We start from the raw sequence: 12,501 nt of genomic DNA on the forward strand, positions 1-12,501 counted from the left end.
TAGGAGGGCGCAATGAGCCGCCAGCACCCTTGTCTGGGGTGGAGTCCAGTGTCCCCCTGGCTGGCGATGGACCTATGGGTACTGCTGTCCTGCTTCTGGGCATGTTTTCTTCCATGGACACCAGGTACTAGACTTCATTCCACTGGAAGTTGGACTGAAACAAAGCCTCTTCACTCTGGAGTTCTGTTCTGGACGCAGTGGAGTATCACCCAGGTCTGGCCTGGTGAGATGGGTTCCACAGGGCAGTTGCTCCAGGTGAACATGGCCTTCCAACCTTGAGTTGGTGCCCCACGAGGATGAGGCTTCTCTCTCTTCCTGACTCTCTCATGTATGAAAAGGGCCTTGAGAGGATGCTCCAGGTGATCTCCACTTAAGTGTGCAAACTCCAGAGGCCCTGGCCGACCCTCAGCTGTCTCGATTCAGGCCGCTGAGTTCTCCATGTGCCATCCCAGGTGGCGGCCAGCTCTGTACATTTGTTCCCTGCTCTTTGGGGTCACTCTCCTGTGCTGGCTGCTGTGCCACATCTGGCATTTTGTCTTCTCTGTGAGTTGTCTGAAGGCCAATCCCTGTGGCTCCACCATAGCTGGACACCAGACAGACACTCACTACCAAGCTGCCAGGTGCCATTTCATGCAGGTCCTACCCCTTGCAGCAGGAAGAGTTGATAGGTATACACATGTCATGTCCAGCGGGGATAGCTGGGGGGCTGAGGGCATGATGGAAGGGAGCTGTGAACTAGACACTGGAGGCTTCTCTGAGCCCAAACCTGAGAGAAATGAGAGCAAGCCTTACAGGTGCCCACAGGAAGAGCCCCAGCAGAGGAAGTGAGGGTTCCAAGGGGGAACATTCGAGGCCCACTCCAGGGGCTGGGCGGAGGAGAGATGGGCCAGCTGCAGTCCTGGGACGGCCTGCAGTGGCGGGGCTGTGCAGCCATCCTGAGGGGAGATGGAGGCAGAATGGCTGCCATGGCATTCCTTGGGGCCCGGGTAGACAGGCTGGAGGATGCAGAAGGGAGAACCAACAAGGCCTGCAGAGGGCTGGGCCGTGGGGCGAGGCAGCAACAGAAGCCATGGCAGCAAGGCCCTGGGCCTCTGTGGCAGGAGGTCACCCTCAACAAGGACAGCCAGCACCTGGCTAACAGCCTCAGCGTGTTCCATGTCCAGGGAGAGGCTGCCAACCCTCTGTGGGCCCCTCTGCCACCTGGCACTGCCACAGCAGCCCGCTTGCTGCTCCAGCCCCAAGTCCCATTCCAGGCTCTAGCTGTCACCTGCTCACCACCAGCCTTCCTCAGTGTCACTTGCCCCTGAACCCTGGCCAGCACATCCCAGTGCCCATAGAAGTGAAGGGTCTCCCAGCACACAGTCCCACCCTGCCTCAGCCCAGCCCAGGGCTTCACAGTGTCACTGTGATCCACCTTACCAACTCAGGTCCTTGGATTCACAAGGACCAGCACCCATGGCCTTCCTGTACGACTCTAGCCCTGCTCCATCCTCCATGCCCAGCCCCACCTGGCCCTGTGCAACTATGCCTGCTCAAAACGGGGCAAGGACTGCCACCCCCAGCACTGCTAGGGATGCCTCCTCTGCTGGAGAGAGCTCCTGGAGGGCAGGGCCTGTCACACCGCCTGGGGCCCTGGCCATGCATGTGACAAGGTATTTCAGGGGGCAGTTTGGGAGGGACACCAGCATGAGGTGACACTGTACACTGGAAACCACTCAATCAGACTCTGGGCTCTGGGTCCCTGCGCCAGGTTGGTGATGAGTAGGAGCTTCTGATGCAAGGCTGTAGGAGGCAGCTGCTGCCCACCTGTCATGCCCCCAGCCTGGGCAGACCCCATGCTTCACCCTCAGATGGCTATGACAGGAGTCCTCACATGCAAATATAAAGGGGTTTATTTGATTCTGTCATCAGGGTACAAAATGCAACACACAAGCCACTCCTGCCCTCTTCAGCACGGATGTGTGTGCCGTCCACAGGAGCCTCAGGCTTCAAACATGGCGCAGCTGGTGCACAGGGCCTTCTCCCAGACGCCACTGCAGCTGCACCGCCACCGGGGCGGGGGGTAGGGGAGAGAGAAGAGCTGTGTTAGGGCCTGGGCTATGCCTCCCTGTCCCCCGCCGTCCTAACCCAGGACAGAAGCATAAGACCTTTGGAACAGGCTCATGTGGCAGTGACATTGCAGCGCCTGTTTGGGACACCCCCCACCCAGGGGTGGCCCAGCATGCAGGCACACTGTCTTCAGGAACTGGCTCACATCCTTCCCCTGTTCCCAGCTGCAGAGCAGATGCAATCAGTCAAAATGAGGTCCCCCCATAGGAGAGCAATGGGGGCCTTCAGAGAATGTAACACAAGGAGAAAGACACAGAAGAGGAGGACATCAAGGCACATGGAGATAGGCATCCATAAGGAAAGCCCAGTGCGGCCACGGCCACGGCCACCAGATGCCCCAAGGGGCCTGCAATGGATTCTCCCGACAGCCTCGGAAGGAGCCCACCTTGCAGGCACCCTGATCTTGGACTTCCAGCCTCTAGAATATGAGGGTAAGTCTGCCTAAGCCACAACCCAGCGCCAGCTGGAGTGACACAGGCTGAGAAGCCCAGCTGGGTTTCACACAGGACACGCTCTCCCCAGAACTCTGCCGACATCCTGTCAGAATTCACAAAACACAACGGCTCCCATCAGAAGCACATGGAACAGCGCTCTCTCCTAATGAACGAGACTTTTAAGGGGAGCCAGTCAGTCATAGGAGACACTGATTGGGAGGGACACGCAAAGGACACACAGGAACAATGTGCTAACCAAGATGCAAGTAAGGACATGCCGTCTAAAACGCGTCAGCAAAGCCAGCGCTGACGGCTACCTGGTGCTCAGACCATCTGCCAGTGGCGCCAGAGGCCAGCAGTCAACACAGCGCCAGCAGCCAGCCTGTAAGCCTGAGGCAACGGAGCAGGTAGGGGCCAAGCGGGGCCACCGGGTAGGTGGGTGACGGCCAGCTGAGCTGCATTTCAGTTACATCAGAACCACATTAGAGAAGCCCTTGTTTTCTGCCACTCTTGCAGCTGCTTGTCCTGAATGGGAATCCAGGGCCATGTTTGGCAGAAGCAGCAAGGGGTGGGGTAGGCCTGGCATCCAAGCCTGGGGACATGACTTCCAGGTAGTGACCTGGGGCGGGTCATTCACTGGTAACAGGGTGGAGAGCCCACCTCCTGCGGACCCGCAGGGAAGGGCTACGAAGACACTGCCCTTTTAGTTTACTGTCAGTAGCAAAAAGACCCAAATCAGGCTGGGAAACCACAGGAGGAGCACCCGCTTCAGGACTAGCCTAACACTAGTTCCCAAACTGAATGCTGCATGTCACTGGACTCCCACCTGGCCATGGGGCCTGGGACTTCTCCCTAGAGCACCCCTCCAGGGCCGTCCAGGTCTCCCCAACTGAAGAGCACCTCAAAGGAAAGATGCCCTCTGACATGTGGTTTTCAGTTTTACACAGCCTTAAACCGCTGGACCTGAGCTTGTTTGGATCTTCAGAGCCACTTGCATGTCTGGGGGAACTTGTCTTTTGAAGGGGCAGGACAAGTGGATAGGCATAGCTGCTGGGGTGGGAACAGCCTCCTGGCACCTTGTGGATACCAGAGCCAGCCAGCTGCAGCAGCATGCACTCACACACAGCGGACTAAGCCAACTTCCCATTTCCTGCTTAAAGAGCTAATAACCTGGCAAACACACATGCATCATGCACCTGCTGCCATGCATCAGGTGTTCCTCAAACATCAGCACACAACGCAGGAAGCAAATCTATGAGGAAGTGTGGAGCCGAGAAGACCAAGACACAAAGCTGTTGAAGAAAGGAGGCCACAGAGAGAACTGACCACTGGTGAATCTGGATTTCCTTGAGAAAGAACTACTAAGTGTTCAGAAAAAAAAAAATAAAGCTATACAAGGCATTTATTGTCATCATGTCCTGTCCTGCGAGGTGATGGTAGATGGCACCTACAGAGGACCTGTCCACTACCCTGTGGGCACACCCTGAGCATGGTGACCATGGTTCTAGCAGCACCATGGACCAAAGCACTTACTCCACAAGGCCACACAGGGCACAGGCCACTGCACCACAGCCCCAGCAAGTGCGCACACACTGCCCACACAGGGCCCGCTCGCACTGGCTGCAGACCACCTTCCCATCAGCAGCTCGCACACATGAGGAACAGGCGATGGCTGTGGCCCCCGACAGGTCTGTGAGGAAAAGAAACAGCATGCTGTCAGCCTGGAAGGGGAGTGGAAGAGCGCAGGGGCTGTGGGCTCACCTCTCTTCCCTGCAACTGACCCAGTCTGCCCCACTCTGGCACTGGATCCCTTAGAAACCCTCCAGCTGAGCACAGTGCCCAGATCCCATTCTACTAAAGATCCACAGTGCTCCCTGCACGAGACTGCAGGTCCGCCTACTGCTGCATCACCTGCTACTGAGCACAGGACTTCTTGCTGACTGCTTTATCAGAACCTGGTGTGTTCCTGTGTTGCAAGGTGTGGCCCGCTACTTAACCAAGGGTCCTGGACCCCTCTCTGACCCCCTGAACAGACTCCAGGTGGGCCTGGGACTCTGTCTGAGCACTGCACCCCGGACATTCCCACCTCCACAGAACAGAGAAGGGCACTGCCAAGCAGGCAGGAGGCCAGGTGACTCCTACTCCTTTCCTGGCCTGATAATCAGATCTCCCAGCAGAATCCTTCCGAACTTCTGCCACTTGCCCTGTGTATCAGACTCTGGGTCGGACTCCTGCTTGTGAGGCAGGAAAAACATCTGAGCTGACTATCTTGCACTGCCGACCTGCAGCACCACAGACAGGAAGTGCCACTGGCAGCCACTCACCAGCCTCAGGGGCCTGGGCTCGGCTCCTGATCAGTCGGCCATCTGGTCCAATCAGCATCTGCCCCCTTACAGCTCGAGGTGCACCTGTAGGGCCGGGCTTTGGGGACTCTGGCAGGTGGACGATGGCACAGCCTTCACCCCACACATAGTTCCTGCAGGCCTGGGCCCCGTGGAAAAGGAGTTGCTTGGTCTTCTCTGGGGAAGACAGACCATTCCTCAAATTTACACTGTGCAGCCATGAAGCCCTCAACAGCCATCTTATGACCTATCAGGATGGCACAGGGAGTTCTTTGTGCCTGTCCCCTGTTACCCTGGCTCACGCTGCTCCCTGGAAAGGCAAGGCCTCCTCTGTCTCAGCAGCCAGCATCACTACAGTTCCACCTGTGTCCCACACAGGTCCTCCTCCTATTGGTCTGCTCATTCTCAGCAACCACAGCTGGCCTCCTTCATGGGGCTTGTGTCCCTTTCCTCTCTCCTCCCCTGTACTCCCATCCTCAAGGTGGCCTGTTTCATGCAGAAGTTCTGCACCCTTGAACACTACTCTTCAAAAAGGTGCCCCCAAGGAGGTAAGGGGAAACCAGAGGCTCAGCTGAGCCTGCAAGCCTGGGCACATCCCCATCACCTCCAGAGAGGCCAGCAAAACAGGGCAGCATGGGCTGGGGTTGTGGCTCAGTGGTGGAGTGCTTGTCTCCCATGTCAAGGCCATGGGTTTGATCCGCAGCACTACATAAAAATAAATAAATAAAAATAAAGCTATATATCCATCTACAACTAAAAAAGACAGGACAGCAGACAACTCCTGATCAAGGGACCCCAGAACCTTCTACAGGTCTTGAATACCTACTCATGCCTAAGAGCTGGAGTGACTTCTCAGTGTACAGGGCAGTGGCTTTCCACTGCTACACAAAGGTATCCAGGCAGCCTTACAAAATCAAATGCCAACCTGCCAGTCCCCAGAAAAATTTGCCCAGCGTGGCCCCGGTGGAGATGCCAGATGCAAATAATGGCTGTGGAAACTCAAATGGAGTGGCTAATGCCAGCCCAACTGGGTGCTTCCGCCTATATTTGTGTGAGAATGTGGGAAGGGGGGGGGGGGGGTCACATGCTGAGGACAGGGTTCCTGGTCCATCTGAAGTGGAGGTTAAGGTGCTTGATGTGGCCTGGAACTCATCCCATGTGACTTCGATCTGCATGTCAGTCCTGCCCACACTACAGAGCACAGCACCCCTCCTGACCCAGCGAGGAGGAACAAGCTCCTGCCAACAGGCCAAAATAGGAATCTCAAGAGAGGATGTAGAGAGGGAGATGACTTAGCTTCTAATTCTTCTGTTTCTAGTTGTTAAGGGCACATGCTTTAAGTCCAGCCACAGTCTCTGGCTTCATTGGTTTCATCACCTGTGTGGCCTCAAAAGCATTTCAGGTGGCAGCCCTGACCAGGGAGAGGGCACAGAACTGCAGACATAGGAGGAGAACCAGGGCCTTGAAAGGGATCTTTGTTTTTTTCCAAGCACAGGCTTCTTCTCCACACCCTAAAGGCACAAGCAGCAACCCTCAAACTCACGCCAAGATGTTTTCTGACTGCCAATGTGAGTATAAACTTTGTGTCTACAACCACCAGGGTAAAGTAAATTCCACTCTGCATCTGCCCCAGAAGTCAGGCTCGCCAAAGTGATGCTCAGTAACACGAACCTGCCTGGCATTCTCTCGCCTCCACTGCCCTCACATACCCAGAACGCCTGCCGCGCTGTTTCCAGGGCCCTGGCCTCTTCCCCTCCTGGCTAGCTCACCCTCCAGGACTCGGCCTCGACTCTGAGCCTCCCGAGACCATCCCTGCTCCCCGTGCCCGTGCTCGTGCATCGGTGCCACCTCCATCCCTCCCGGCCCTCGCGTCCTCGAGGGACAGACATGTCCCGGCTTGGCTTGGCGCTGAACGGGGCGGGGGCAGGCTGGGGGAAGGAGGGCGTGCACTGGGTCACTCGCGTGTCCGCTGCCCCCTACCGGCGCTGCCCGCCCGCTCCGGCTCCCTCTGCTCTGGGCGGGAGGGTCCCGGGACCGCTGCCCGGGCCAGGCCAATGGGAAGCCGCGGCCGCCCGCACTCACCGAAAATCTCCCGAGAGTAGCGCTCGGCGCACACGCCGTGGCTCAGCTCCTTTCGGCCCACGCGGACTTTGAGCTGCAGCGGGGCGGCGTCCGCGAAGGGGCAGCCCCGCTTGGGCATGGCCGCGGGGCCACAGGACGCCGACCGCCGCGCGCGCCACGCGCTGACCCCGACGTCACAGCCGCGCGCCAACCGCCAGGCGAGGGCGTGGCGTGGCTAGGGCACGGCGCGGCGCGGGATAGGCTAGTAAGGGATTGGGGGCGGGGCTCGTGAGAGGCACGGAGCGGGATAGGTCGAGGGCCGAGCCGGGGGCGGAGCTCGGCGGCGCGGGAAAGGCCAAGGTGGAGGCCGAGGGTACTCCGGGATCTCAGGGGCGGAACTTGGGAGGCCCGTGGGTTGTGTTAAGTCAGAGGCGAGGCAGGGCGGGGCTCCTGGGCGATAGGGCGCGGATAGGCCGACTCTCGCTCGGGGGCGTGGCTCCGGCGTGGCGCTGCGTGGGAAGGTCGGGGGCGGTAGCGGCGGGCGCGGCGAGCTGGCCCCGGAAGCCCTGGGGAGGCAGGTGGCAGTTCTGTTTCCAGCCCCGAGTGTGAGGGCGTAGTGCCTGCTCCGAGTTCTCCATCGGAAGGATAAAGGCTCCGCAGGCTGGCCGCCGGGAAGGGCGGTTGAAACTGCCTTAGGACTTATTTATTTTCTTCTTTGAAAAAAATTTTTTTTAATTGTTGTCCGGGGTTGAACCCAGGACCTCGCTCGTTCTAGGCAAGTCTTCATCACCAAGGAACATCCCTTTATTTTATTTTATTTTGGGTACCTGGGATTGAACTCGGGACACTGACCACTGAGCCACATCCCCAGTCCTATTTTGTATTTTATTTAGAGACAGGGTGTCACTGAGTTGCTTAGCGTCTCGCTTTTGCAGAGGCTGGCTTTGAACTCGTGATCCTCCTGCCTCAGCCTCCTGAGCCACTGGGGTTACAGGCATATGCCACCACAACCAGCCCCTTTATTTTGAGATAGGATCTTGCTAAGTTATTCTTTATCATCCCTAAAGCAAAGGGGGACAGTAAAACACCTGGGCTGGTGAGTTCAGATGCACTGGAGGACGCTGGCTTTCTCTCCTGCACCCTGGGCACCAGGGCAGAGGGGGTTATCTGTAGAAAGCCACTTTCCTGCATGGAGGCCAGGGCGCTGCTCCTTGACGTCCTAGCAAGCTCAGCAAGCTCGTGCTGATGATGTCACTGCTTCTGCAGCCGAACGTGAGACCCTCTCTGAGTGGCCATGGGTGCAGAAGGGGGCACTGGGGAAAAGCTCGTGTCCCTCATCCAGCCTGACACCACTGGACTAAATGCCCTGGGGAGAAGGTGCAGTGATGGGTGGAGGAGTTGCTGACCTAGCCTGTGGCCATGGACTCTCCCTAGAGCAGACTAGTCTCCTCAGCTTTCCCCAGCGATCACGGCTCCCAGGCTGTTTCTGGGTACTTTATTCGGCTTTCCCAAAACCTTTCACTGGCACAGCTGGGCTGTGGATGTGACGGTTTCCCAGGCTAGCCTCAAACTTGCAATCTTCTTGCCTCAACCTCCAGATTCTGGGGCTATAGGAATGCTCCACTGCAAAACTGCCATAGAATCTTTAACATAGTAAATACACGCAAAGCAGTGACAGAGAATCTTCTTAGCTCTTCCATTTCAGTCGAGTCTGGATTCAAGAACCACTCATTGAGGGTGCATTAAGTGTTGGATGTATCTGCTCAACCTGAGTTTGGGACAAAACTCACTTCTCTGCTTCTGCTGGGGGGTGAGGTCTGCATAAACTGCAGTCCTCTGCAGTTGAGAAAGTCCATTTTAGCCTTAGAGCTAATACAGCAGGGGATGCTTCAAGGGTCTCAGCTGGCAAAACCAGATTCTTCTCCACTACTGTGGAGTGGTATGTTGCAGCTCTTAATGGCAAACCCTAGAAGCTCACTGCCAATTTCTTTCTTGGTCCTTGTCTTTTGAATTCAAAGAATGAAATTCACAGATGAAGAGGAGTGAGCATAAAAGAATAGGATTTATTTAAGTGAGAACAAAAGACACAGAATTCCCACAAGCTGAGAGAGGACCTCAGCAGATTGCCACTTTCATGTACTAGTCTAGGGGCTTCTATGGCTTCTGGGTAGAGGCAATGGTCAAAATCCATGCTACACAGACATTGGAAAAGGCTGTCGGTTAGCTCTTGAGGCTGTAGCCTTAACTCAGGTCTGACCTGCCTCCTATTCCCATCTCCCCAGGATGAAGGAGTTGGCTGGAATGTTTCTACAAGTTAACTTTATGGAGTGGCCTTTACATTAAAATAAAAGAACTGGAATCCCGTAACTATCCTATCTTATTCAATAGCAAATACCACAGGGTGGCTAAAATAAGAGATGTTCATTCCCTCACAGGTTGAGGCTGGAAGTCTAAAACCAAGGTGCCAGCAGTATGGGTTTCTCCTGAGGTCCCTCTCCTTGGTTTGTAATGGACATCTTCTCCTTGTGTCATCACAGGGTCATCCCTATGTTTCCTGATGTCCTCCTCTTAGAAGGACACCAATCACGTTGGTTAGGGTCTCCCCTAAGGACCCATTTTAACTTAATCACCACTTTAAAGACTGTCTTCAAGTAGTTCCATCTGAGTCCTGTGGGTTAAGGCTTCAACATGAATAGGATTCAGCACAGAAGTGGCAAGGAAGTGTGCAGGTGGAGCCTGAGTGGCCAGCACCCTCCTTCCTCACCCTGAGCAGTGATTCTGCTCTGTGTCCCATCCCTAAGGGTGGCACTGCTGCTCTGAAGCTCTGTGTCCGGCTGCTTCTCAGCACTCCAACTTTGCCCCCACCTTCTTGCACCTGTGGGCAGCTGGTTCCTTTTGGCACCAAGTGTCCCACTGTCTAGCAGAACCTTGGTTTGCTTGCCCACCCCACTGGGCCCTGGGCTGATGCCAGGCTTTGGCTGTAATGGCTGAGCTGCTCTGGACGGCCTGTACATGGAAGGCCTTTTCTGGACACCCAGATTCACCTATCATGGACCAGGATGGGGGACGGATGCCCAGGTGCCGGTAGATATAGTTTAACTTCTAAACCAGCCGCAGCTTTCAGAAGTGCTAGGGAATGCACTTATTAAAGAACATGGCCGTCACGAGTTTCCCCTGGTTTGGTTCTGAGGGGGCATCTGGACAGTGGCCATGATCTCTAGCCCTTCCTTGACCAGGCTCCTGACCTGGGCATGAACATTTATTGGGAGCCTTTCGTAGGGTATTTCCTTGTCCTGGTGACACCGGATGCCGGAGTCTCCAACCCATGACTGTGTCCCTCTCACAGGAAACTTGTTCAGTGTCCTTGTAGCTCTGTCTCTGACCTGTGTCCAGTTTATGCTTGCCAAGGTAGCCCTCTCTGGGACAGCCCTGATGGGAGGTCAGCTTTGGGAGGGACACAGGGGAGGCAGCTCAACAAAACAGAGAGAAGGATAGAAGAGCTCAGTCCTCCCAGATCCAAGAGAGGAGAGCAGGGTGCCTGGCGAGCACCCGTGGGAGCTATCCAGCACATGCCCAGGCAGCACATGGGCAAGAGCCTGAGAGCAAGACCTGTGGGGGAGTCTACTGGGGTCCAGGGTGTTACCTAAGCAGGGTCTCTCAGGGAGCTCTAAGTAGAGGAACTGGCAGGCGCCAGGTCCCAGGCACCTGCTGGGACTGAAGGTGGGCACCACAGCAGTGTGGGTCAGTGGGTGGGCCAGGCTGTTTTTCTCCACCGTTCCACCGAGGGGGGGGGGTGTCAGGGAGGCATTTTCAGGGAAAGCTCTGTGGACGGACACCCTGAGGACCACCCTGGGAGGATGTAGGGACCCACAGACTCAGGGTGCCTGAGCCCTGCCTCTGGTGTTAGGTGCAGCTTGCACTCAAGGTGGGTGCCCAGGCAACAGGAAATTGCAAGCTTCATGTGGCCATCGAGTCACTGATTTTTCTTTTACCCCTGCGTTGAACAGAGACCTAGCCTACACTGTCTGCCCTAGGGCTGTGTTGTCTATATAAAGTTCAAAAATCCCAAACCCTCCAAATATCTGCTGCTGGAAAACTCTTTCCTTTTGCCTTTCCTGCTGTATTGTGGAAGGAAAAAAATTCCCAGAAAACCCAAGGAACTGTGTTTGCTTCTGTCTTCTCCCGTGGCTGTGTGCTGAGCACCAGGAAGGCACAGGAAGGCCACCAAGTGGCCAAGAGGTGGGGAGGTAGCCACACTGGCATTTCCCATTTCCTTTCAAACCCTGAAGGTCCTTCTTGGTACCATTTGGGAGTTTGCTGGTGAGCCTGGGGTCATAGGGGTTTTTGCCCTGAGCCCACTGTCATGTGAGTTGGTATCTTCTGGGAGTGAGCCAGACAGGCCAAGCCTGTAGGACTTCTTGGACCGTTGAAGTCTGTTGGAAAGCAAACCCAGGTGGCCTTCAGCAGGGGGACCATCTGACTTGGTGCCAACTAGTCTGGAGTCACCTGGGAGACTCTGGGTCCCTCCATGCAATCCTTGGCCTCGGGAAGGATATCAGAGGGCAGTTATTTTTCTAAATGTACCCCAAACTCTGAAACGTTATCGAAGGAGGCCACTTGGTGCCCCTGTGGGTAGAGACCATGGTCAGCACTGGAAGGCTCAGACCAGTCAAGAAGTGTTTGAGCCATTGGATGCAGCTTGGAAGAACTGTGCCCAAGCTTGCCCAGCTGGAATGGAGAGGGGCTGCCCCTGGGCTCCCCTGCCTCTCGGGCGGGTGTGATTATCTTTCTTGGATTATCCAGTGGGTCCTAGCTGGGTAGCAGCCCTAGAGTGTAATTCATTTAGGTAGTTAGTTTTGAAATTTTGTCTTTCTTGTTTTTTTTTTTTTTTTTTTTTTTTGCAGTGCTGAGGAAGGAACCTAGGCCTTGTGCACTCTGGGCAAATGCTCTACCCCTGAACTTCATCCCCAGCGTAGTTGGTTAGTTTTGAAAAACATATTTAATACACTTGGTCCATCCTACATGAGCTTGCTCCATTTTGTTTTCTGAGCATATACCTGGCTTAGCTTTTTGATACCCGACTGCAGGGTTCCATTTTGCCCACCAGTTACCCTGGCCCCACCCCAAACCCTGTGGGATGACGTCCTTCAGATAGCCAGCCCAGTGTGACATGTGGGCCCCTGACATCCACACTGTTAACTGATGCTGGACATGTTAACAGGTTTTGAGAAAAGCTACATTTCAGGTGACCATGGCCTGGCATGGTCTAGCTTAGCAAGTAAACTCCAGCTTGTTGCCTTAGGATGTGGGATTTCCCTGACTTGCTGCCAGAGTCTCTAAGTCCCCAGTGAATTGTGTGTTGTGTAACCCTGGGCCCATTTGCCTCTTCCTGGGGTCTCAGAGCGCCTGCTGGTAGTGGCAGCCATTCTCAGCTACTGACTGAGCCTTTCTCTTAGGAGGCTGCATCATCTGGACGCTGGTCATGGGGAGTAGGTGCCTTTCAGTGTTGAAAAGCAACAAGGACAAGGTCAAGGCAAGCACACAGTGACCACTGC

At 55.5% G+C, this 12,501-nt stretch overlaps 1 protein-coding gene across 1 annotated transcript; it reads right to left on the reverse strand.

Moving 5' to 3' along the window:
* Positions 1-1,874: 1,874 nt before the first annotated feature.
* Positions 1,875-7,138, reverse strand: Siva1 (SIVA1 apoptosis inducing factor). The gene is made up of 4 exons (XM_027946694.2): positions 6,968-7,138; positions 4,868-5,062; positions 4,077-4,233; positions 1,875-2,039 (listed from the first exon to the last, which is right to left on the reverse strand). The coding sequence occupies exons 1-4, from the start codon at positions 7,083-7,085 to the stop codon at positions 1,982-1,984; spliced, it is 528 nt and encodes a 175-aa protein (XP_027802495.1). The 5' UTR covers positions 7,086-7,138; the 3' UTR covers positions 1,875-1,981.
* Positions 7,139-12,501: the final 5,363 nt, after the last annotated feature.

The sequence above is a fragment of the Marmota flaviventris genome, chromosome 2 (genome assembly GCF_047511675.1).
Source record: "Marmota flaviventris isolate mMarFla1 chromosome 2, mMarFla1.hap1, whole genome shotgun sequence".
In the NCBI taxonomy this organism is placed as follows: Eukaryota; Metazoa; Chordata; class Mammalia; order Rodentia; family Sciuridae; genus Marmota; species Marmota flaviventris.